The sequence below is a fragment of the Oncorhynchus mykiss genome, chromosome 23 (assembly GCF_057628025.1).
Source record: "Oncorhynchus mykiss isolate SJ-2025 chromosome 23, ASM5762802v1, whole genome shotgun sequence".
NCBI lineage: Eukaryota > Metazoa > Chordata > Actinopteri > Salmoniformes > Salmonidae > Oncorhynchus > Oncorhynchus mykiss.
Genome location: NC_143044.1, coordinates 57,215,109 through 57,233,593, shown reverse-complemented (window position 1 = coordinate 57,233,593; position 18,485 = coordinate 57,215,109). Strand labels below are relative to the sequence as shown.

The window sequence follows — 18,485 nt, the reverse complement described above, 5'->3', positions numbered from 1 at the left end:
GGGCTTTGGGAAGCTGTACAATGGTAATTTCATAGTCATAATCATAGTTATACTGTCTTACTCCTATCAGAACCCAAAATGTACTCAATTGTTTGTAACGGATCTTTGTTCTTGTTCTCCGATACAGGAACTCAGATTGACGACCACATCCCACGACGCTCAGCACAGAGGATCGTGGCGCCACCCGGTGGCCGCTCCAATATCACCTCTCTGTCGTGAACCTGGGAGCTCCTTGCTCCTCACGTCTGCTGTAGGGAGAAAAATAAATCAACTACTGTAGCAACAACCAACTGCATCAATCAAAACAAATCTCACCCGGCTTCCAGAACTAAACTCAACAGTGAAACCTGAACATGCAATCCTCTTCTCAGATACAACTGTAAAACAGTATACAGATTAGAACTACATTTACCACTAGTAGTTACCAACAGTATACAGCATAGAACTACAATTACCACTAGTAGTTACCAGTCATTCTATTTCTATGGTAGACACACCAACTGATAAAACCCACTAACTTAGTACTTTGATCTGTCATCCTTTATCAATATTGTGATCAATTCCTCAAATCAATTTATCTCATCACCCGTCAATAGTCAACTGTCCCTGTCAGATCTCCATAGCATGCAGTTTAAACAGTCTCTGTCTCCTCAGTCAGATAACCGTCTCTCTCATCGTCTCCTCAGCTTCACTATAGCTTTACTAACATGGTGATACATGAGTCCTAGATGAAAGTAGTTCTCTTTAGACCACAGAATGCCTCTCAGCTCTCTCTCTCTCTCTCTCGTCGTAGTGATGCCTGCTTCTGCTTTCGCTTCAGTGCTTCTAAGAAACTCTGTAGTTGAGTCCAACATGGAACTCTATTCCCTAGATAGTGCACTAGAGGACAAAAGTAGTGCGCTATCTAGGGAATAGAGGGCCATTTCAGACTGACGCGAACTTGTTGTCTCTCTCTGTTGTTATTTAGTCATGGCTGTAGGCTATTTAGGCTTCATCTTACCGTCTCTTACTGTTATATGCATGACTTTTCCTCTTCATCGTTACTCATTACAAATACAACAAGGAAAATAAGTGCGTGTTACTGTTACTGTGAACAGACTGTAGGGACAGTCCTCTAGTCACGCTTGTCTTACTATTATTATGATGTTTTATCCCAATGCAGGTGAGCTAACTTTGCTTCCATGGTATATTCAGTCAGTCAGAATAGGAACTTCGCCAATCCTTCTATTCAGTCAGTCAGAATAGGAACTTCGCCAATCCTTCTATTCAGTCAGTCAGAATAGGAACTTCACCAATCCTTCTATTCAGTCAGTCAGAATAAGAACTTCACCAATCATTCTATTCAGTCAGTCAGAATAAGAACTTCACCAATCCTTCTATTCAGTCAGTCAGAATAAGAACTTCACCAATCCTTCTATTCAGTCAGTCAGAATAAGAACTTCACCAATCCTTCTATTCAGTCAGTCAGAATAAGAACTTCACCAATCCTTCTATTCAGTCAGTCAGAATAGGAACTTCACCAATCCTTCTATTCAGTCAGTCAGAATAAGAACTTCACCAATCCTTCTATTCAGTCAGTCAGAATAAGAACTTCACCAATCCTTCTATTCAGTCAGTCAGAATAGGAACTTCACCAATCCTTCTATTCAGTCAGTCAGAATAAGAACTTCACCAATCCTTCTATTCAGTCAGTCAGAATAAGAACTTCACCAATCCTTCTATTCAGTCAGTCAGAGTAAGAACCTCACCAATCCTTCTATTCAGCCAGTCAGAATAAGAACTTCACCAATCCTTCTATTCAGTCAGTCAGAATAGGAACTTCACCAATCCTTCTATTCAGTCAGTCAGAATAAGAACTTCACCAATCCTTCTATTCAGTCAGTCAGAGTAAGAACTTCACCAATCCTTCTATTCAGTCAGTCAGAGTAAGAACTTCACCAATCCTTCTATTCAGTCAGTCAGAATAAGAACTTCACCAATCCTTCTATTCAGTCAGTCAGAATAAGAACTTCACCAATCCTTCATGTCTATATAGGAGGTACAGGGAAGCCCATATCATCTGTATATCTGTGTTTTTGTCTTTATAGCACAGCCATGTTCCACTGTCATCGTGTGACTTTTATATTTTTGTATATAAAGACCAAACATCCTGGTGCTTTGAAACCCTAGCCTGGTTCAGCCATACTGAATACTCCACTGACTTGGTGAAACAGAGCATAGCAGTCAGGATTCCAGGCTATCGAACACCCACGTTGTAACCAGGGATACACAGGGATACGTGGAGCTGTGAACAATAAAACAGTGGTTTTAAAAGTCTTTCGCTTTAAAAAAAAAACCTGACTCTTATTTGTAATGATTTTATTTAATTTTCTACCATTTCCTTTCTCTCTTTTTGTAGACTTCACGTTTGTACTTTTACATGGTCCGGTTGAGAAAGTAAACTTTATTTTGTTTGTTTGTTGCCTAAATAGACATCAACAACATTAACGTTGTTCTTGTTCAACAGTGTTGTAACTCGGTCAGTCTTTGGAAAGGTTGTTTGCATTCGTTAAGTGGTCATGTAAAAAAGGGCAAATGAAGTGGTCCATTTTTAGTCTTTTTCTACTGTTTCTGTGTCCAATGGAAATAGGATTTGTGTCCCGAAAGCTAATGTAAGCATGTCCTGAATAAAGTTTGAGGGGGGAAAAGTGTAATTGGTTTATATTTGTTATTTGTAATGACATTGTCATAACATGTCTTATATACAGTTGAAGTCTGAAGTTTACGTACACTTAGGTTGGAGTCATTTAAAAGTCATTTTTCAACCACTCCACAATTTTTTTATTAACAAACTATAGTTTTGGCAAGTCGGTTAGGACATCGACTTTGTTCATGACACGAGTAATTTTTCCAACATTTGTTTACAGACAGATTATTTCACTTATAACTCACTGTATCACAATTCCAGTGGGTCAGAAGTTTACATACACCAAGTTGACTGTGCCTTTAAATAGCTTGTAAAATTCCAGAAAATGATGTCATGGCTTTAGAAGCTTCTGATAGGCTAATTGACATCATTTGCGTCAATTGGAGGTGTACCTGTGGATGTATTTCAAGGCCTACTTTCAAACTCAGTGCCTCTGCTTGACATCATGGGAAAATCAAAAGAAATCAGCCAAGACCTCAGAAAATAAATTGTCTGGTTCATCCTTTGGAGAAATTTCCAAACGCCTGAAGGTACCACGTTCATCTGTACAAACAATAATACGCAAGTATAAACACCATGGGACCACGCAGCCATCATACCGCTCAGGAAGGAGACGCCTTCGGTCTCCTAGAGATGAACTTACTTTGGTGTGAAAAGTGCAATCCTAGAACAACAGCAAAGGACCTTGTGAAGATGCTGGAGGGAACAGATACACAAGTATCTATATCCACAGTAAAATGAGTCCTATATCGACATAACCTGAAAGGCCGCTCAGCAAGGAAGAAGCCACTGCTCCAAAACCGCCATAAAAAAGCCAGACTACAGTTTGCAACTGCACATGGGGACAAAGATTGTACTTTTTGGAGAAATGTCCTCTGTTCTGATGAAACAAAAATAAAACTGTTTGGCCATAATGACCATCGTTATGTATGAAGGAAAAGGGGGAGTCTTGCAAGCCGAAGAACACCATCCTAAACGTCAAGCAGGGGGTGGCAGCACCATGTTGTGGGGGTGCTTTGCTGCAGTAGGGACTGGTGCACTTCACAAAATAGATGGCATCACGAGGAAGAAAAAGTATGTGGGTATATTGAAGCAACATCTCAAGACATCAGTCAGGAAGTTAAAGCTTGGTCGCAAATGGGTCTTCCAAATGGACAATGACCCCAAGAATACTTACAAAGTTGTGGCAAAATGGCCTATGGACAACAAAGTCAAGGTATTGGAGTGGCCATCACAAAGCCCTGACCTCATGCCTATAGAGAATTTGTGGGCAGAATTTAAAAAGTGTGTGCGAGCAAGGAGGCCTAGAAACCTGACTCAGTTACACCAGCTCTGTCAGGAGGAATGGGCCGAAATTCCCCCAACTTATTGTGGGAAGCTACCCAAAACATTTGACCCAAGTTAAACAATTTAAAGGCAATGCTACCAAATACTAATTTAGTGTATGTTAACTTCTGACCCACTGGGAATGTGATGAAAGAAATAAAAGCTGAAATAAAGAATTCTCTCTCCTATTATTCTGACATTTCACATTCTTAAAATAAAGTGGTGATCCTTAACTGACCTAAGACAGGGAATCTTTACTAGGATTAAATGTCAGGAATTGTAAAAAAAAACAGAGTTTAAATGTATTTGGTTAAGGTGTATGTAAACTTCCGACTTCAACTGTAGATTCAATATGACTCTGCACAAATCAAGTCGGTCTCTTACATGTCTCTCTGTTGTTTGTGACATCTCCATTGGTACATAGTTAACTCATCTGAGTGTGTGTGTGTGTGCCTGTCTGCGTGTGTGTCTGTGTGCGTGTGACTATATGTGTTCCTGTGTGTGTGTGTGACTGTATGTGCATGACTGCATGTGTTCCTGTGTGTGTGTGTGTGTGTGTGTGTGTGTGTGGGGGGGGGGGGGGATTGTGTGTGTGTGGGACTGTGTGTGCGTGACTGTGTGTCTGTGTCTGTGTGTGTGCGTTACTTGTGTCTGTGTGTGTGCGTTACTTGTGTCTGTCTGTGTGTGTGTCTGTGTGCGTGTGAATGTATGTGTTCCTGTGTGTGTGTGTGAAAGGTTAAGAACATGGCTGCGTGCCAACGAGCCTCTACTCTGGAGGGCTGGAGGATCCAGTTCCCTCTGTAAGGAGTCACGTGACGTAGGTGCTCTGGTCTGACACACACACACGCACACGCACACATACACGCACACACACACCAGACAGACAGAAACAGGTGCCATGTCATCCCAGGATTATAATGTGTTGTGTAACAGCTGGGGTATGGTTCATGTGATCTGAAAGTTTACGCTCCCTCACTCTGCTGTGAAGGTTTACGCTCCATCACTCTGCTCTGAAAGGTTACACATCCTCCCTCATTCTGCACTGCTCTGAAAGGTTACACACCCTCCCTCACTCTGCTCTGCTCTGAAAGGTTACACACCCTCCCTCACTCTGCTCTGAAAGGTTACACACCCTCCCTCACTCTGCTCTGAAAGGTTACACACCCTCCCTCACTCTGCTCTGCTCTGAAAGGTTACACACCCTCCCTCACTCTGCGCTGAAAGGTTACAAACCCTCCATCACTCTGCTCGGAAAGGTTACACACCCTCCCTCACTCTGCTCTGCTCTGAAAGGTTACACACCCTCCCTCACTCTGCTCTGAAAGGTTACACACCCTCCCTCACTCTGCTCTGAAAGGTTACACACCCTCCCTCACTTTGCTCTGCTCTGAAAGGTTACACACCCTCCCTCACCCTGCTCTGCTCTGAAAGGTTACACACCCTCCCTCACTCTGCTCTGCTCTGAAAGGTTCCACACCCTCCATCACTCTGCTCTGCTCTGAAAGGTTATACACCCTCACTCTGCTCTGCTCTGAAAGGTTACACACCCTCCCTCACTCTGCTCTGCTCTGAAAGGTTACACACCCTCCCTCACCCTGCTCTGCTCTGAAAGGTTACACACCCTCCATCACTCTGCTCTGCTCTGAAAGGTTATACACCCTCACTCTGCTCTGCTCTGAAAGGTTACACACCCTCCCTCACTCTGCTCTGCTCTGAAAGGTTACACACCCTCCCTCACCCTGCTCTGCTCTGAAAGGTTACACACCCTCCCTCACCCTGCTCTGCTCTGAAAGGTTACACACCCTCCATCACTCTACTCTGAAAGGTTACACACCCTCCATCACTCTGCTCTGCTCTGAAAGGTTACACACCCTCCCTCACTCTGCTCTGCTCTGAAAGGTTACACACCCTCCCTCACTCTGCTCTGAAAGGTTACACACCCTCCCTCACTCTGCTCTGCTCTGAAAGGTTACACACCCTCCATCACTCTGCTCTGCTCTGAAAGGTTACACACCCTCCATCACTCTGCTCTGCTCTGAAAGGTTACACACCCTCCCTCACCCTGCTCTGAAAACCACTGATACAAAACCACAACAGATCCAATTGCTTTATATGTCTTTATGTTCGTTCATATGGACAAGCTGTGGACAGGTGATAGGTTTTAAAACAGTTGTATGTTTCATGTTAACATTGTTACAGTACTTTAGGCTTGCCTAACTACAGTCATTTGTTTGTGTGCATAGATTCTCCTGAAAGCATGGGACAGGAAAACAAGCAAAACCTTTTATGCAAACAGTACAGAGTCTATCAAACGTTACAAACGCCTTGTATACTGTACCCTGTCACAGAAAACATATAATGCATCACATTGCTACTGTTAAATGAAATTAGTGCAAATCACATGGAGGTCATACAAGCCCTGCATTTATACCCTCTAATGTAAAGACTAAATGTGTTTTATAGCATGTTTACATTGCTGCACAATTCAATAATGATCTATTTAAATTAGAACACAGAGAGAGAGAGAGTCAGTAATTATCTATTTAGATTAGAACACAGAGAGAGAGAGAGAGTCAGTAATTATCTATTTAGATTAGAACACAGAGAGAGTCAGTAATTATCTATTTAGATTAGAACACAGAGAGAGTCAGTAATTATCTATTTAAATTAGAACCCAGAGAGAGAGTCAGTAATTATCTATTTAGATTAGAACCCAGAGTCAGTAATTATCTATTTAGATTGGAACCCAGAGAGAGTCAGTAATTATCTATTTAAATTAGAACCCAGAGAGAGAGTCAGTAATTATCTATTTAGATTAGAACCCAGAGAGAGTCAGTAATTATATATTTAGATTGGAACCCAGAGAGAGAGTCAGTAATTATCTATTTTGATTAGAACCCAGAGAGAGTCAGTAATTATCTATTTAGATTGGAACCCAGAGAGAGAGTCAGTAATTATCTATTTAGATTAGAACCCAGAGTCAGTAATTATCTATTTAAATTAGAACCCAGAGAGAGAGTCAGTAATTATCTATTTAGATTAGAACCCAGAGATAGTCAGTAATTATCTATTTAGATTGGAACCCAGAGAGAGAGTCAGTAATTATCTATTTAGATTAGAACCCAGAGTCAGTAATTATCTATTTAAATTAGAACCCAGAGAGAGAGTCAGTAATTATCTATTTAGATTAGAACCCAGAGAGAGTCAGTAATTATCTATTTAGATTGGAACCCAGAGAGAGTCAGTAATTATCTATTTAAATTAGAACCCAGAGAGAGAGTCAGTAATTATCTATTTAGATTAGAACCCAGAGAGAGTCAGTAATTATCTATTTAGATTAGAACCCAGAGAGAGTCAGTAATGATCTATTTAGATTGGAACCCAGAGAGAGTCAGTAATGATCTATTTAGATTAGAACCCAGAGAGAGAGTCAGTAATTATCTATTTAGATTAGAACCCAGAGAGAGAGTCAGTAATTATCTATTTAGATTAGAACCCAGAGAGAGTCAGTAATGATCTATTTAGATTGGAACCCAGAGAGAGTGTCAGTAATGATCTATTTAGATTGGAACCCAGAGAGAGTCGGTAATGATCTATTTAGATTAGAACCCAGAGAGACAGAAAACAGTCACGTAGCTGCATAAAAAATGCCTTTGCTGCAGTAAAGGTGCATCCACATTAAAGCTAATGTTTTTACCTGTTCTGCAGCAACAGCTTTTTAATGTCCCTTAACTAAAGGTTTACCAAATCAGCTCTTAATGAATGAACCAAGCTACTCCGCTGTAACTGTCACCTTCCCGGCTGAGATCCTCAGAGGGTGCCTCTTGCAGGTGTTGGAGAAGTAAGGGAACACTCTCTGGGTGAACTTGTGTTGGAACTTGTAGATGAGCGTGTTGTCTGAGGCGTCGGAGAAGATCACCCTGCCTCTGTCCCAGTCCAGCTGCACTCTGACCTCCTGGGGCCTTCTCTTCAGGACCAGGGGGGTGGCGGTGGCCGTGCGGGCGCGGTATTCACCTCCATAGTAGCAGATGGTCCACAGGCCCCTCTCTAGAATTGAATGCAATAGAATATAATGGAATAGAATAGAATGCAATAGAATAGAATGGAATAGAATAGTTGCAATAGAATAGAATAGAATAGAATGCAATAGAATAGAATGCAATAGAATAGAATGCAATAGAATAGAATGGAATAGAATAGAATGCAATAGAATATAATAGAATGGAATAGAATAGAATGCAATAGAATAGAATGCAATAGAATAGAATGGAATAGAATAGAATGCAATAGAATAGAATGCAATAGAATAGAATGGAATAGAATAGAATGCAATAGAATAGAATGGAATAGAATGCAATAGAATAGAATGGAATAGAATAGAATAGAATGCAATAGAATAGAATGGAATAGAATAGAATGCAATAGAATAGAATATAATAGAATGCAAAAGAATAGAATAGAATGCAATAGAATAGAATGCAATAGAATAGAATGGAATAGAATAGAATGGAATAGAATAGAATGGAATAAAATAGAATGCAATAGAATAGAATGGAATAGAATGCAATAGAATAGAATGCAATAGAATAGAATGGAATAGAATAGAATGGAATAGAATAGAATGGAATAGAATAGATTATACATATATTGTATTTATTTAACCTTTATTTAACTAGGCAAGTCAGTTAAGAACAAATTCGTATTTACAATGGCGGCCTACTCCAGCCAAACCAATAGATACTTTATTGTCCATTTGAGAAAAGGTTTATTTTTGCACAACTTAACCGCCACACGTACACACATTCACAACGATTGGCACAGGGTCAGCCACAGAGCAGCGCCTCTGGACAGAGAGTTGTTGAAGTTATGTGCCTTGCTCAATGGCACAATGGCAAGAGATGGTACCTGGGCTCGGGGGGAACCACTCCTTCCTCGAGACCGTCTCCCATGCCACGCCCACGGCCCACTCGCTGTTCACGCCCACCTCCACGTCCCAGGTGTGTCGTCCGGAGTTGAAGCCCTCGGAACCCAGGACACACTCATAGTAACAGAACCTCTCTGGGTTGTCAGGGAGTCGCTCCTCCTCCTCTGTGTACCGCAGGCTGGTCAGATCATCAGACAGAGACAGGCAGACATCAGCCGTGTTGGGGTCAAGAGTCACAGGAGCTGGATGTGAGGGAGGGAGGGAGGGAGGGAGGGGAGAGAGAGAGAGAGAGAGAGAGAGAGAGAGAGAGAATGATTGAGACAGAGAGAGAGAATGATTTAGACAGAGAGAGAGAGAGAGAGAGAGAGAGAGAGAGAGAATGATTGATAGAGAGAGAGAGAGAGAGAATGATTGATTGAGACAGAGAGAGAGAGAGAGAATGATTGATTGAGACAGAGAGAGAGGGAGAGTGATTGATTGAGAGAGAGAGAATGATTGATTGAGACAGAGAAAGAGAGAGAGAGAGAGAGAGAGAATGATTGATTGAGACAGAGAGTACATTGAGTTATCATTCCTACGGTACTCAAAACACATTATCTGCACATGTATTGTGGTCTTATGGTCTCCCTCTACTCACTGTATGTAATGACGTCCTGCATCCTCTCCCAGACTCTGTAGTTGAGACAGCCCAGGTGTTTGGCCACGTCCAGCAGAGCTCCTGTCACCTCCTCTGGCTCCTGTACTGTCACCTGAGTCCTGTAGGAGGAAGGTTCATGTGTCAACAGGTTTACAAAATGTATAATCGCTTGTGACAGACAGACAGAGGTAGCCCATGCGAAATTTGGTTATAGGTGAGATTTGGTTGTAGCTGAGATTAGGTTCAAAATTAGATTTGGTTTTCGGTGAGATGAGGTTGTAGGTGAGATTAGGTTATAGATGAGATCAGGTTATAGGTGAGATTAGGTTATAGGTGAGATTAGATTATAGATGAGATTAGGTTGTAGGTGAGATTAGGTTGTAGGTGAGATTAGGTTATAGGTGAGATTAGGTTATACGTGAGATGAGGTTATAGGTGAGATTAGGTTATAGGTGAGATTAGGTTATAGGTGAGATGAGGTTATAGGTGAGATGAGGTTATAGGTGAGATGAGGTTATAGGTGAGATTAGGTTATATGTGCTAAATTAGGTTATGGGTGAGATTAGGTTATAGGTGAGATTAGGTTATAGATGAGATTAGGTTATAGGTGAGATTAGGGTATAGGTGAGATTAGGTTAGAGGTGAGATTAGGTTATAGATGAGATCAGGTTATAGGTGAGATTAGGTTATAGGTGAGATTAGGTTGTAGGTGAGATTAGGTTGTAGGTGAGATTAGGTTATAGGTGAGATTAGGTTATAGGTGAGATTAGGTTGTAGGTGAGATTAGGTTATAGGTGAGATTAGGTTATAGGTGAGATTAGGTTGTAGGTGAGATTAGGTTGTAGGTGAGATTAGGTTGTAGGTGAGATTAGGTTATAGGTGAGATTAGGTTATAGATGAGATTAGGTTATAGGTGAGATTAGGGTATAGGTGAGATTAGGTTAGAGGTGAGATTAGGTTATAGGTGAGATCAGGTTATAGGTGAGATTAGGTTATAGGTGAGATTAGGTTATAGGTGAGATTAGGTTGTAGGTGAGATTAGGTTATAGGTGCTGAGATTAGGTTATAGGTGCTGAGATTAGGTTATAGGTGCTGAGATTAGGTTATAGGTGCTGAGATTAGGTTATAGGTGAGATTAGGTTATAGGTGAGATTAGGTTATAGGCGCTGAGATTAGGTTATAGGTGCTGAGATTAGGTTATAGGTGCTGAGATTAGGTTATAGGTGCTGAGATTAGGTTATAGGTGCTGAGATTAGGTTAGAGGTGAGATTAGGTTAGAGGTGAGATTAGGTTAGGTTAGAGGTGAGATTAGGTTATAGGTGAGATTAGGTTAGAGGTGAGATTAGGTTAGGTTAGAGGTGAGATTAGGTTATAGGTGAGATTAGGTTAGAGGTGAGATTAGGTTAGAGGTGAGATTAGGTTATAGGTGCTGAGATTACAAGATGCACAACTATGAAGGAAAATAATAGAGCAACACACCCACCTCTCAGAGGTCCTCTTGAAGTTCTAATGGAAAATATGACGTCTTACTTGAAAGGCAAACGATAATATCCTTTTATTACAACCTCTTTTCATACCGTGATCTCGTTCTCTGATGAGTCCGTACCTTGAGGAAGGTTATGTCATCACCAGTGTCCATGGCCTCCACCGTCACCTCAATGGCCTCAGCTAGAGAGTTGATCTGGTCTGTTGTTCTGTCTATCCTGTCCCTCATCCCCTGGGTCTTCTCCTGCTCCTCTTCCTTCAGAGCAGAGATCACAGCAGCTTCCTCGTCTCGGAGGAACTGGTGCAGCTTCTCAAACTGCTGCTGGACCAGGCGCTCGGTCTGCTGTGCCTGGCTCTGCAGGGGTAAACGGGGATAGGGGACGACGGGATAAAGAAGGAATGAAAGGAGGAGATGTAGGAGATGGAGGGAATATCAGAATCCGAATGACCTCATCTCTATCAATACTTTAGCAGTTTATCAAGTGGGATTAGGAGCTCAGGAAATGATGTCAATGATAATGTACTTCGACTGGATCTACTGTCTGATATCAATGATAATGTACTTCGACTGGATCTGCTGTCTGATATCAATGATAATGTACTTCGACTGGATCTACTGTCTGATATCAATGATAATGTACTTCAACTGGATCTATTGTCTGATATCAATGATAATGTACTTCGACTGGATCTACTGTCTTATTTATAGTATGATAATGTACTTCGACTGGATCTACTGTCTGATATCAATGATAATGTACTTCGACTGGATCTGCTGTCTGATATCAATGATAATGTACTTCGACTGGATCTACTGTCTGATATCAATGATAATGTACTTCGACTGGATCTACTGTCTGATATCAATGATAATGTACTTCGACTGGATCTGCTGTCTGATATCAATGATAATGTACTTCGACTGGATCTACTGTCTGATATCAATGATAATGTACTTCGACTGGATCTACTGTCTGATATCAATGATAATGTACTTCGACTGGATCTCCTGTCTGATATCAATGATAATGTACTTCGACTGGATCTATTGTCTGATATCAATGATAATGTACTTCGACTGGATCTACTGTCTGATATCAATGATAATGTACTTCGACTGGATCTACTGTCTGATATCAATGATAATGTACTTCGACTGGATCTACTGTCTGATATCAATGATAATGTACTTCGACTGGATCTACTGCCGGATATCAATGATAATGTACTTCGACTGGATCTACTGTCTTATTTATAGTATGATAATGTACTTCGACTGGATCTACTGTCTGATATCAATGATAATGTACTTTGACTGGATCTCCTGTCTGATATCAATGATAATGTACTTCGACTGGATCTACTGTCTGATATCAATGATAATGTACTTCGACTGGATCTACTGTCTGATTTATAGTATGATAATGTACTTCGACTGGATCTACTGTCTGATATCAATGATAATGTACTTTGACTGGATCTCCTGTCTGATATCAATGATAATGTACTTCGACTGGATCTCCTGTCTGATATCAATGATAATGTACTTCGACTGTATCTACTGCCGGATATCAATGATAATGTACTTCGACTGGATCTACTGCCGGATATCAATGATAATGTACTTTGACTGGATCTACTGCCGGATATCAATGATAATGTACTTCGACTGTATGATATTGATATTGTACTTTGACTGAATCTACTGTTTCAACATCAATCCCAGTTATTGTGCTGTTACCATTTCACAGTCCTGCTGGGAGTATATTTGATCAATGGTACGACACAGAACTAGTCTCATTCAAACCCAGAAATGATCCATTGTTCTGTCTATCGGATGGATCTGACGCCATCTGACCCCTCCTAACCTTGATGTGTTCAGCCTGACCCCTCCTAACCTTGATGTGTTCAGCTGACCCCTCCTAACCTTGATGTGTTCAGCTGACCCCTCCTAACCTTGATGTGTTCAGCCTGACCCCTCCTAACCTTGATGTGTTCAGCTGACCCCCCCTAACCTTGATGTGTTCAGCCTTTTGACCCCTCCTAACCTTGATGTGTTCAGCCCTTCTGACCCCTCCTAACCTTGATGTGTTCAGCTGACCCCTCCTAACTTTGATGTGTTCAGCTGACCCTCCTAACCTTGATGTGTTCAGCTGACCCCTCCTAACCTTGATGTGTTCAGCTGACTCCTCACAGGTCTGTTTGACAGTGTTCAGAGCCTCCAGCTTCTCTTGTAGAGGTCTCAGGGCAGACGTCAGCTCCCTCTGGGGTCAGAGGTCAGTGGTTAGAGAGAGGTCAGCGGTGAGTCAACATACACATATGTGTGACAGTGATCAACCAAAGATTGTCTCCATCACACTCGGTTAGGGTTTCTAACAACCACGTCAGATCAGTTGTACTGTAGGGGAGTGGGGTAAGTTGAGCCAACCTTGTTTCTAGGAAATCATACACAAAATTTATAATTTTACAAAATATTTAGAAAGAGGTCATAATTTCATGGCGTCTGTGAAGGAAGAAACCACGTGGAAAAAGTGATAAGAAAGAGGTACAAAAAAACGTGGTTTTAATGATGTTTGTATCTAAACCAAAGTAGATCATATTAAGATTGTTTTATACATCAGTTGGGGTCTCTATCAGCTTCAATATGAGGTCTTAAACCTGGCATGAAAGTGCCTCCTTGTAGCTGTGTGGACTAATACAGTCAAAATATTTTCCTTGTGGGTAAGTTGAGCCAATGGGCTTGGGTTAAGTTGAGCCAATGGCCATTGGTTAAGTTGAGCCAATGGCCATTGGGTAAGTTGAGCCAATGGCCATTGGGTAAGTTGAGCCACTGGTTGAGCCAATGACAATTTGAGCAAATTGAAGTGTTTTCTTCCCAGGCAAAATCCAAGGCATTATCTCTGGCATTATCTCTGGGATATGAGGTAACAACAGGGCCTGGCCCATGTTAAAAGTGTTTTAAAAAGTACAAAGTGTTTCTTAGGTGTTAAGCCTGAGTTCAAAGATGCTTAAAATTTTGTTTTTAAAAAAAGTGATTGTGATTTGGGAAATAAAAATTGACATGTTTTTTAACAAGGTAGTGGTAAAATTGAATTCAGTTGAGAAATTTGTAGGCGGCTTATCTTACCCTGTCCCGGGCTCAACTTACCTCATACGTAAGGTATGCCAAGAGACAACTTTTTTGACAAGCTATATTTTGAAAACTGTAATGTTTACATGAATTCTGATTATATTCATGGAGCCGTGTTGGTTGGGAGTGTTGGGATGGTGTGCGACTGGACTGTGTTTCCCCCGAGGAGCAGTTGTAGTTATGTCACAATTGGCCACTGAACTATTGCAGCTCTGCGTTTGTGGACTCTGAATTCCGCTTTCGTCTCTGAGTATCTGTGTAGGTAGTCAGTCACAACACTCTCACCTTGCAGTCGTGCACAGCCTCCTCCGTGGGACAACACTCGTGGTCGTCGTGCTCCTCGCTCTGACACGCCACACACACCATCTCCTTGTCCTCCACACAATACAACGTCAGCCTCTTCCCATGCAGAGGACACAGCTCCCTGTCCCCGTCCTCTACCCCTCCATCCCTGGCACGCCGCGGCTGCCCTTGGAACAGGGAGTCCAGCAGTCTCTTCAGGACGCAGTCCAGCAGGTCTCTGCCATAGCAGATGGTACAGCCCCCTTGGCCCAGCTCGCCCTCACACAGCCCCAGGCAGGCCTCACACAGGCTGTGGCCACACGGCAGGACCAGGGGCCCTGTTCCCTGACAGCCCGGGCACACAGCCTCTTCCCTGGGGAGAGAGGGCTCATCACCCTTTTGCTGCTCAGACGCCATGGAAACAGATTGATCTCTCCTTGATCACTGGATCTTTGATAGGTGCCTCTTGCTACAGTATTATGGTCTGTTGCTCTGCTACTCTCTGCAGCCGCTTTCTTAATGTTTAATGCGTAGCAGTGATTACACAATCACTGGTGCTGTTTGGCCACAACAGGAAACCCCCCTGGTGGCTATTTATAGTCAGGTGTTACTGTTTATAGACAGACGGACGGACAGCTCTCAATGGCTCGTCTCAGAAACATGACCCTTAAACAGAAGTTTCAAAATGTTTCAGCTCCGTGTTCATCCTTTTCCAGCACCACCCCAACATCAACATCTGGGTAAACGATGTGTATTCTATGTGTTCTAGTAAACCTGATAGAGGAAGATTCATTCGGAAAGTTTTCAGACTTTTTACCACGTTTTGTTATGTTACAGTTTAATAAGAAAATGTCTTCGTAAAATCTACACACAATACCCCCATAATGACAAAGTGAAAATAGGTTTTATAGAAATGTATTAAAAACATAAATACCTTTTATTTATATAAGTATTCAGACCCTTTGCTATGAGAATCAAATTTGAGCTCAGGCGCATCCTGTTTCCATTGATCATCCCTGAGATGTTTCTACAACTTGATTGGAGTCCACATGCAGTAAATTCAATTGATTGGACATGATTTGGAAAGAAACACACCTGTCTATATAAGGTCCCACAGTTGACAGTGCATGTCAGAGCAAAAACCAAGACATGAGGTCAAAGGAATTGTCCATATAGCTCCAAAACAGGATGTGTTGAGGCACTGATCTGGGGAAGTGTACCAAAACATGGCTGCAGCATTGAAGGTCTACAAGAACACAGTGGCCTCCATTATTCTCAAATGGAAGAAGTTTGGAACCACCAAGACTCTTCCTAGAGCTGTCTGCCCGGCCAAACTGAGCAATCAGGGGAAAAGGGCCTTGGTCAGGGAGGTGACCAAGAACTCGATGGTCACTCTGACAAAGCTCCAGACTTCCTCTGTGGAGATGGGAGAACCTTCCAGAAGGACAACCATCTCTGCAGCACTCCACCAATCAGGCTTTTATGGCAGAGTGGCCAGACGGAAGCCACTACTCAATAAAAGGCACATGACAGCCCGCTTGGAGTTTGTCAAAAGGCACCAAAAGGACTCTCAGACCATGAGAAACAAGAATCTCTGGCTTGATGAAACCAAGATTGAACTCTTTGGCCTAAATGCCAAGCATCTGAAGGAAACCTGGCACCATCCCTACGGTGAAGCATGGTGGTGTTAGCATCATGCTGTGGGGATGTTTTTCAGCGGCAGGGACTGGGAGACCAGTCAGGATGGAAGGAAAGATGAACAGAGCAAAGCACAGAGAAATCCTTGATGAAAACTGCAACAGACACTCAAACTGGACAGTTTTATCTCCATCTCTTCATTCAAAGACTAAATCATGGACACTCTTACTGACAGTTGTGGCTGCTTTGTGTGATGTATTGTCTCTACCTTCTTGACCTTTCTGCTGTTGTCTGTGCCCAATAATGTTTGTTCCATGTTTTGTGCTGCTACCATGTTGTTGTCATGTTGTGTTGCCACCATGCTGTGTTGTCATGTGTTGCTGCCTTGCTATGTTGTCGTCTTAGGTCTCTCTTTATGTGGTGTTGTGTTGTCTCTCTTGTCGTGATGTGTATTTTGTCCTATATTTATATTTATTTATTTTAAATGTTTAATCCCCGTCCCTGCAGGAGGCCTTCTGGTAGGCCCTCATTGTAAAGAACAATTTGTTCTTAACTGACTTGCCTGCAGAACGACAGATTTTTACCTTGTCAGCTTGGGGATTCGATGCAGCAACCTTTCGGTAACTGGCCCAACGCTCTAACCACTAGGCTACCTGCTCTAGCCACTAGGCTACCTTCTCTAACCACTAGGCTACCTGCTCTAACCACTAGGCTACCTTCTCTAACCACTAGGCTACCTGCTCTAACCACTAGGCTACCTGCTCTAACCACTAGGTTACCTGCTCTAACCACTAGGCTACCTGATCTAACCACTAGGCTACCTGCTCTAACCACTAGGCTACCTGCTCTAACCACTAGGCTACCTTCTCTAACCACTAGGCTACCTTCTCTAACCACTAGGCTACCTGGCTCTAACCACTAGGCTACCTTCTCTAACCACTAGGCACCCTTCTTTAACCACTAGGCACCCTTCTCTAACCACTAGGCTACCTGCTCTAACCACTAGGCTACCTGCTCTAACCACTAGGCTACCTGCTCTAACCACTAGGCTACCTTCTCTAACCACTAGGCTACCTTCTCTAACCACTAGTCTACCTGTTCTAACCATTAGACTACCTGCTCGAACCACTAGGCTACCTGTTCTAACCAATAGGCTACCTTCTCTAACCACTAGGCTACCTTCTCTAACCACTAGGCTACCTGCTCTAACCACTAGGCTACCTGCTCTAACCACTAGGCTACCTTCTCTAACCACTAGGCTACCTGGCTCTAACCACTAGGCTACCTTCTCTAACCACTAGGCACCCTTCTCTAACCACTAGGCTACCTGCTCTAACCACTAGGCTACCTGCTCTAACCACTAGGCTACCTTCTCTAACCACTAGGCTACCTGCTCTAACCACTAGGCTACCTGCTCTAACCATTAGGCTACCTGCTCTAACCACTAGGCTACCTGCTCTAACCACTAGGCTACCTGCTCTAACCAATAGGCTACCTTCTCTTACCACTAGGCTACCTGCTCTAACCACTAGGCTACCTGCTCTAACCACTAGGCTACCTGCTCTAACCACTAGGCTACCTGCTCTAACCACTAGGCTACCTTCTCTAACCACTAGGCTACCTGCTCTAACCACTAGGCTACCTGCTCTAACCACTAGGCTACCTGCTCTAACCACTAGGCTACCTTCTCTAACCCTCTAACCATTAGGCTACCTGCTCTAACCACTAGGCTACCTGCTCTAACCACTAGGCTACCTGGTTCTAACCACTAGGCTACCTGCTCTAACCACTAGGCTACCTGGTTCTAACCACTAGGCTACCTGCTCTAACCACTAGGCTACCTGCTATAACCACTAGGCCACCTGCTCTAACCACTAGGCTACCTGCTCTAACCACTAGGCTACCTGGTTCTAACCACTAGGCTACCTGGTTCTAACCACTAGGCTACCTGGTTCTAACCACTAGGCTACCTGCTCTAACCACTAGGCTACCTGCTCTAACCACTAGGCTACCTGCTCTAACCACTAGGCTACCTGCTTTAACCACTACGCTACCTGGTTCTAACCACTAGGCTACCTGCTCTAACCACTAGGCTATCTGGTTCTGACCACTAGGCTACCTGCTCTAACCACTAGGCTACCTGCTCTAACCACTAGCCTGCCGCCCCAGTATCCACCTCTGTGTTGATGAGAGTGTTTGGGTTGAGATATGTGCTCTGCAATCCATTTCTACCCAGAACTCTCCCTGGTAAACTGCCATTGACACTGTAATTGTATCACGTAACACTGGCAAATACCTGATATATTGGACAACTTATCCAAGGAGGGAAATCTCTTATTCAAAAAGAGTAAAGCCAGATCAGAGCAGAGGCTTCTGG

General features: G+C 42.7%; 2 protein-coding genes across 6 annotated transcripts in view; one reads left to right on the top strand and one right to left on the bottom strand.

Annotated features, from left to right (window-relative positions):
• dpysl4 (dihydropyrimidinase like 4) overlaps window positions 1–2,690 on the top strand; it is a 37,482-nt gene extending 34,792 nt beyond the window's left edge. For 3 of the 5 annotated variants that reach the window (XM_090217755.1, XM_090217754.1, XM_090217756.1), the window contains exon 14: window positions 128–2,690. In XM_090217755.1, the coding sequence (XP_090073881.1) occupies window positions 128–219 (92 nt within the window). In that variant the 3' untranslated portion in view covers window positions 220–2,690. The remainder of the gene's footprint in view (window positions 1–127) is intronic. The other 2 variants (XM_090217757.1, XM_090217758.1) reach the window with 1 other exon arrangement.
• A 3,425-nt stretch (window positions 2,691–6,115) lies between these two features.
• LOC110531853 (E3 ubiquitin-protein ligase TRIM39) lies at window positions 6,116–15,136 on the bottom strand. The gene is made up of 7 exons (XM_036988609.2): window positions 14,474–15,136; window positions 13,227–13,322; window positions 11,180–11,413; window positions 11,057–11,079; window positions 9,574–9,692; window positions 8,918–9,178; window positions 6,116–8,059 (listed from the first exon to the last, which is right to left on the bottom strand). The coding sequence occupies exons 1-7, from the start codon at window positions 14,885–14,887 to the stop codon at window positions 7,785–7,787; spliced, it is 1,422 nt and encodes a 473-aa protein (XP_036844504.2). The 5' UTR covers window positions 14,888–15,136; the 3' UTR covers window positions 6,116–7,784.
• Between the last annotated feature and the right edge of the window lie 3,349 nt (window positions 15,137–18,485).